The sequence below is a fragment of the Aspergillus melleus genome, assembly GCF_016097325.1.
Source record: "Aspergillus melleus strain CBS 546.65 chromosome Unknown contig1, whole genome shotgun sequence".
Taxonomy (NCBI): domain Eukaryota; kingdom Fungi; phylum Ascomycota; class Eurotiomycetes; order Eurotiales; family Aspergillaceae; genus Aspergillus; species Aspergillus melleus.
In genome coordinates, this window is record NW_025763370.1 from 1,586,113 (window position 1) to 1,593,164 (window position 7,052).

Genomic DNA, 7,052 nt, shown 5'->3' on the forward strand with positions numbered 1-7,052 from the left:
TAGCCATCATGAAGTCAATTCTATCCATTGGTACCACCTCCCACTACTCCGATAACGATGCACATACGGGGATCCCAGGTCAATTTAATAATAGAACCGAACGACTTCCATATCCAGATAACTAACTTAGTATGATGATTTACTAATTTCTCAACGATGGTTGCCTGGCTGGCTGCACCGTGCCCTAAAAGTCTACTCCGTAACTCGGTACACGCGACTCCAGTTCTACTCCCCGGTCAAAATCGAGGCTGAATATCATTGCGATTCCGGGAATAGACTGTCAGCCTGACCCCCTTATTAAATATTCTCCGGGTAGGTTCGTTGCCCTGATCGGCCGCCTTCTTGACCGAAGGTGGACTCGCCCGTAGCTTTCGCTACACAGCCACCTCAGCTGAAAATCGTCACTTTTCCATGGGTCGTCTGGATGCCACCAATACTTATCGGTCCGAGCACGGGCAAGGGTCGGGTTTTTTTTTTCTATAAGCTTGAGTTATCGAGAATCTTGAATCTCTTAGGTTCTGGCTAAACAGGTCTAGGGAAATGTAGGGTTCCGTTATGGTTATGGTTATGCAGTGTTCCTCTATAGGTACAAGTAAGATGAAATAAGTACTCCATAATACATCCTGATTAATGTTCACAAGTCCTATACTACTGTACATACAATTTCCTCCCTCCAGATCTACGGATCTAGATATCTCCAAACACCGTCACGCTCTCCCGCACCTGGTCGTTGTCGTAGTCCACCATCAAGTTGTCGTGGCAGCTAGATCCCAATCCTGCATTGTCCACCCACGCGGGTTCCCAGTAGTACAGACCGGCACCCCCGGTGACACCCGCCACCGTGTCGGCCACCTGCTGCACGAACGTTTTCTGCCCGGCCACGGAGAAGGGGATCGAGGTCAGATCGGACGGGAAGGCGAATTCCGGGTCAGGGCAGGACTCGGGCCAGTTGGTCTCGACCACCAGCACGTCCTTGGAGTAGGTCGACTGCAGGTTGCCCAGGCTGGTCTTCAGGGACGACAGGGTGGCGTCCTCGTTGTAGAAGGGGTAGTACGACACGCCGATGAGGTCGAAGTCCGACGAGACGAGCGTGCCGGCGTCCAGCACCGTGTCGTAGAAGTACTTCTGCGAGCCCCAGTCCCAGCCGTTGTCGAGGTGGATCAGGATCTTGGGCGTCGTCGCCTGCTTCGAGTCCTTGACGCCCCAGGCGCCCGAGTGCAGCAGCTGCGCGATGTTGTCATAGCTGCTGGTCCCGCCTAGCGGCCAGAGCAGGCCGTTGCGGATCTCGTTGCCGATCGACACGATCTCGAGATCGATGTTGTTGTCCGCAAACGTGTTGCACACTTCGAGCGTGTAGTTGTACACCTGCCCTGCGAGCGCGCCGATGTCCGTGGTGGACCAACCGGAGGGTGCGTCCTAGGATATCGTCTGTCAGCTGCGACGATCGCCACAGGAAAGGAAAGCGATCGACGTACCTGGTTCTTAGGATCGGCCCATGTGTCACTGTAGTGCAAGTCCAGATAAATCGACATCCCGGCTGCCTTGACTCGTTTGGCAAGCTCGATGTTGTAGTCCAAGTCGTATTCGCCGTCGCTGGGGTTCACCCACAGACGCTGTCGAATCGAATTGACACCATTATCCGCGAGGATCTCCTCCAGGGGCTGCGTCTCGCCATTCAGGTTCTTGTAGGCAATCCCTGCCTTTTCCTCCACCAGGAGAGACGAAATATCCGCGCCCCGATAGGTGAGGGCGGCGGAGGTGAGAAGAGGAAGGGAGGAGAGGAGGAGAGAGAAGAGCATTTTGGCGGAGATTCAGGCTCGAGCCTGAATTGTCGATTGAAAAAGAGAATAGAAACGAAGAGGAAACAGCGCCAGGCTACAGAAAAAGAAAAAGGGAGAGAGGATAGGGAGTACTTCGTCTCAAATTTAATGCGTTCATGGTCAAGATGAGTTTCTCCGAATATACCGCATGGTGTTTAGCACTAGGCGACGGAGCATACGATGTCAACCGGGGCTCCACGGGCCTTAATCAATATAGAACGGTGGAATCCGTCGACGCTCCTGTATTTGGCACGGGAGAATACCTCATCAGGCGACTTAGTGAGTTCACCAGGACAAGACGCTCGCATCATTGGTGGAGGATCATAGCCTGACACGCCGAGAGCGGACCGCCGATCTTAGGACGGACCTTCGCTGTCGCGCCTCTTGGCTTGTTTCAGCGTGCTCACCTCGCTTCGACAATCGACGGAGGGAGGTACGATGTCGGAGAAACTGCTCTGCTCAGGGAACAAATCATATGCGTCCAGGTGGATCGTCGGGTGAACGTTTGTATTCTCTCCTTTCTTCATCCCGTCTGCATAACCAAATCCTTGCGGGGCTTCATCTTCACTCTTCAATCCATCCCATGCAGAATGCCAAAATTGTCATCATCATCATCGTCATCAGGCTGGCTCTCCTGTATTGGAGCCAGCCACCAGGTATATCCCAATCCCAATCCTCCATGCCAACATTACGTACAAACAATCCTCAACCCCCTCCCTCCGAATGCCACAAACGCAGACAAGATATATATAGATATATATATGAACGCAACCGGAGAATCAAAAGAAAGAAAAAGCAAAAGGAAGAAAAAAGAAGAGAGAAAGAAAAACAAAGAAGTTCTCAGCGTCTTTTGAAAACCAGTCCACAAGAAGCCAACAGGCAAAGGAAATGTAGAAACACAGAAGCCAAATATAGACGTGCCACCAATGCGAATATATGTACAAGCAGAGAACCGGTGTCTTGGTCACAGCCCAAGATAAACAAAACGAAAGCCTCCGTAGGCCCGCTGTATGCTCGCAAAGCCTGAAAGAGCAGACAAGAGAAACCCAGTAATAAAAATGATATACATGCAAAAAGCCCAGATCCAGTAAAATAGAAGTCATTGAAATGGGAACCATTGCTCCGGTATATTGGGGCAGGAGAGAAAGAGAAAAGAGAAAAGGAAATTAAAAAGAATCTCAGAGCAGGAAAGCCATCCCAAGATAGGGACGACGGGACCAAGAAAGACGAAAGGACCCACTAGTGCAAGGGAAGAGTTGGGACTTGAAACCCTTCTTTCATGCTGGTTGGCCGATATCTCGCTGGCATAATACTATTGCGATGTGTGATTGCGACGAAGAATCGGTTTCTGGGGGGTGGTGGCCTTCTTTTTCCCAATGGTAAGACCTTCATCTTCCGAATCATCGTCGAAGTCATCTTCATCATCGCAATAATACCGAGATTCGTCTTCTTCAATTGGTCGCGGTGGGCTTAGACGCCGTGCTTTGACGGTTTCGCCCGTGCGCAGAATGGAAGGAACCTCGATCGCCGGCTCGCAGTCTTTTTCCTTGGGCAGACCTTCGCCGAAAAGTGAGGATGCGCCCGAGATAACAGACGGAATGCTGGGGTGCGATGTACTTTGAGAAATTCCGCTGGTATAGTCGTCAACGGATGACGAAGAGATCGTCGCGGCGGACGGAGGGGACGTGGTAAGGCCAACAGTGGATTGGTCAGGGGAGGCGCTTTCAACCGCATATTCAGCGTCACGGGCTTCATGCCCAGTAATCGCACAAGGCTCACTATTGCTGTGGGAGATCGATTGGCCCTTGCTGGAGACAGGATCAGACTCGTTCCGTCTCTGGCGCAAAAGCGTTTCCTTGGTAAGATATAGGGGTTCACCAGACACCTTGCCAGGTAGCTGATGCGATCGGTTGCGCCGATGTCCCAGGGCCTCGACACGTAATGACGACGATTCCTCGTCAAGCAACAAGTTGGAATGATGGCCGACTGCAGAGGCAACGCTCAGAGCCAGACTGGGCTCAGAGTGGCGGTCGCCATCAAGAGACACAACCTCTGACAACGGTCTGTCAAGGCGCCGCTCTCCACTCTGAAGGCCTCTTGCGAGTCTGCGACTGGCACCGCCAAACAGACCACTGACATTGGTGGTCCCGGGAGTTTCGACACGTGCTGGGGCCCCGGATTTGACAACATTGGACGGCTTGACCGTTTTCGCAGACTCGGCAGTCGACAAGGTTGATGTTGCGCGTTCCGGAGGGTCTGGTCGCGGGGTTCGCCCGTTCGATGGTATCGTCTCGAACTGTACATCCTGGAAGTAGGATGTCTGCTCATCCCGTCCCACGGGACTTGCGCTGACGCTTTGCGACAGTGGATGTTCGCCATCTCTAGTCAGGCGTGAAGGCCGAAGAAAGTCTTCTTCCTTGAAACTGCCACGGCGGTTATCCCAAAGAATCTTTCCAATGGAGGTACCACTCGACACAGAAGATTCCAACGAAGGCGCTGCACTAGGTGTACGCTTCCGATCGTCCTTTTCCTTTTCCTTGCTCCTACCAGTGAGGTAATTGGACCATTTGGCAACGTTAGATCGTACCCGTTGGATGAAAGGAACCTTGCTGACGGCAGTGGTGACTTCTTCGTTGGACACCTCAATTTTGCTTTGATAGTGCGGATCAGTCTCCTCCACCCACGCTCGAGGATTCGGCAAGCCGCTTAAGATCCACGGATGGTGCTTGATTTCTTTCACGGTGATCCGTTTTATCGGGTCCTTGGTGAGCAGACGTTTCAAGAGATCATAGAGCTCGTCATCGATTTCTTCGTAAACAAGTTCATGCTCCATGCGCTTGCTGTTGTCCGCACACCGGGGCCATTGGCTGACGGTATCCGGGTCATCCTCAACGGGCTTTAAGCGTTTGCGCGGGATAAAGACCTCCTTTTTCACGATGGTCTGGAACATGCTATATTCGTCATCCGAGACAAATGGCAGGCGCCCAAAAATCATGCCGTAAAGAGTCACACCGAGTGACCAGACATCGATAGCACCGGTGATCTGGGGGATATTGCCAATGGTATCCACAAAGTCTTCACCCGTATAGCACAGTTCGGGTGCGTAAAACGCGGGAGTTCCAACGGTTTTGGATAGCTCTCGGGCATCGTCAAGCTCAGTGGCATCGGTCTCTCCGACCTGCTCTTCTTCCTCGTCCCTGATGGGGCGTCCTAAGTAAGAAACGCCGAAATCCGATATTTTCACGCGATGATCGCGCGTGACCAGCAAGTTCGCAGGTTTTATGTCACGGTGAATGATGCCTTGATAATGTAGGTACTCGAGACCAAGAAGAGAATCCCGGAAGGCATTGCGTGCTTCGGTAAAGGTCAAACAAGGGACGTATGACGTGTCGTCATCATCGGAGAACCACTCAGGCTCGGAAGGCGCGTATCCAAAACTGCTGGAAGCGGTGCTAAAGCGCCTATCAGAGTTGTAATCGGCATAGGCACCATACATGCTGCCTTCCACCGCAGCCAAGGCTGATTCATGAGCCGACATGAAGGAGTGCGGTGGCGAGGCCTGGAATTCTTCTTGGCTCATCATAGAGCGACTGGATGTACGGGCAATCGCCAACTCAGGCCCTTCCTCTTCCTCCTCGTCTGATTCGGCACCATGCTCCAAGCTCCAGGCCGGGATAGGGCCTTGCTGTGCGTATGCTGCCTGCGCTTGACGGCGCTCGCGTGCCTTTTCACGCTGATGGCGAAGGTGCTGAGCAGTTCGGACATAATGCAAACTCTCCTCCATAAACGACGGCGAATCGGGGATTCCTGCTTTCTCACGCTCAAGCCGGTTCTTATCGACGTGCACAATTTCTCGTAAGCCTCGACGCCGCCATATGATTTCGCCATTCTCGACGTATTCGAGGACTATATAAACTTTTTGTCGATTTGGGTCGTCGATCACTTCCAATAAACTGACCACATTGGGGTGCCGCGCTTTCTTTAGAATGGCAACCTCTTTCTTGACTTTGTCTTCGGGGTTGCCTAGCTTTCCCAAGCGACGCCTTTTCGAATAACGCTGGACAATTTTGATGGCAACCTTTTGGCGGGTGGCCACATGACGACCGAGTTTCACTTTTCCATGCTCGCCACGTCCGAGTTCTTTGAGAATCTCGTATTCATTGATCAATTTGTTCCCGGTCACAAGATCGCGATCTACCTCCGCAGTGTGGGTCCTAGTAATTCATCGTTAGTCTTGGCCGTGCTGAGGGGGAATATATTGGTATGTTGAAGTGCTTGGACCGATTGGTCAACTTACTCTTTTGGTGGTTGAAGGTGTGTTGGGTGAAGGTACGGACTGCTCATACGACCTTCGTCATCGGAGCCGAACGGCGGCGTCGAGCGTGGGCTGCGTACAGAGAAAAGCCCAGGGCTGGAAATAGGGGTATTCCCTGCCGTTCGAGAGATCCGCGACGGTGCAATCCGGGTTAGAACCTCAGCGCGCGATGGATAGGAACTCCGAGAACGAAGATGTGGAGGCTGATAGGTAGGGTGAACCTGAGATTGGAGAACGGCATAGGACTGATCGGGATAAACTGGGTATTCGGGGGTTTGCGTATCAGACTGGGACAGGTGCGACGTTCTCCGGGGCAGTGATGGCCGCCACAAAAGGCCATCCGACCGAGCATCAACCACAGCATCTTCATTTAACGCTTGGAGCGAGCTGGAGGATGTCCTGGTGGAGGGTGACCTGGAGGTACTCGAGGAATGGTAGACATGGGAGAACGGATGGCGAAGAGACGCTTGGCCCTCTGCTACATCGGTTGGTAGGGGAAGTTTGGCGGTTGGAGGCCGAGTGACAGCCGGTCTTGCATCTGAATCCGTTGAAGCCGAAAACAATTGTCCCGAAGCCTCGTTGGACTTATCCGAGCCCCGTCTGCGAACATTACTCAAACCCTTGCCATTTAGAATACCGAGAGTAATGGGTTCCTCCAATGCGGGTGCTGAAGGGGGGCGATCAGTCATTTTCATGTCTTAGATAGCCAAACCAACTCGGTACAGGTCGCAACTTAGCATCCTCCTCTTTGATCCCTTCTCTTTTGCCTTGCTCCGGTTATTATATCCTTTCCTTATCGTTCTCGTTTCTGATGATTCCTTCTTTCGATATTTGTTTTATATGTATTGCGGATGGCGCCCGAATGGACCACTCGATTTAGGCGGAGCTAGGTAAGAGCTCAGGTGGTGTGCACGAAT

General features: G+C 52.4%; 2 protein-coding genes across 2 annotated transcripts; both read right to left on the reverse strand.

The window, feature by feature from the left end:
- Nucleotides 1-687: 687 nt before the first annotated feature.
- On the reverse strand, nucleotides 688-1,799 carry LDX57_000616 (arabinogalactan endo-1,4-beta-galactosidase; the record flags this gene model as incomplete). The annotated part of the gene is made up of 2 exons (XM_046082264.1): nucleotides 688-1,416; nucleotides 1,476-1,799. 2 exons carry the CDS (start codon nucleotides 1,797-1,799, stop codon nucleotides 688-690), a joined length of 1,053 nt encoding a protein of 350 aa, XP_045938221.1.
- Nucleotides 1,800-3,132: 1,333 nt separating this feature from the next.
- LDX57_000617 (putative serine/threonine protein kinase) lies at nucleotides 3,133-6,830 on the reverse strand (the record flags this gene model as incomplete). The annotated part of the gene is made up of 2 exons (XM_046082265.1): nucleotides 3,133-6,034; nucleotides 6,118-6,830. 2 exons carry the CDS (start codon nucleotides 6,828-6,830, stop codon nucleotides 3,133-3,135), a joined length of 3,615 nt encoding a protein of 1,204 aa, XP_045938222.1.
- Between the last annotated feature and the right edge of the window lie 222 nt (nucleotides 6,831-7,052).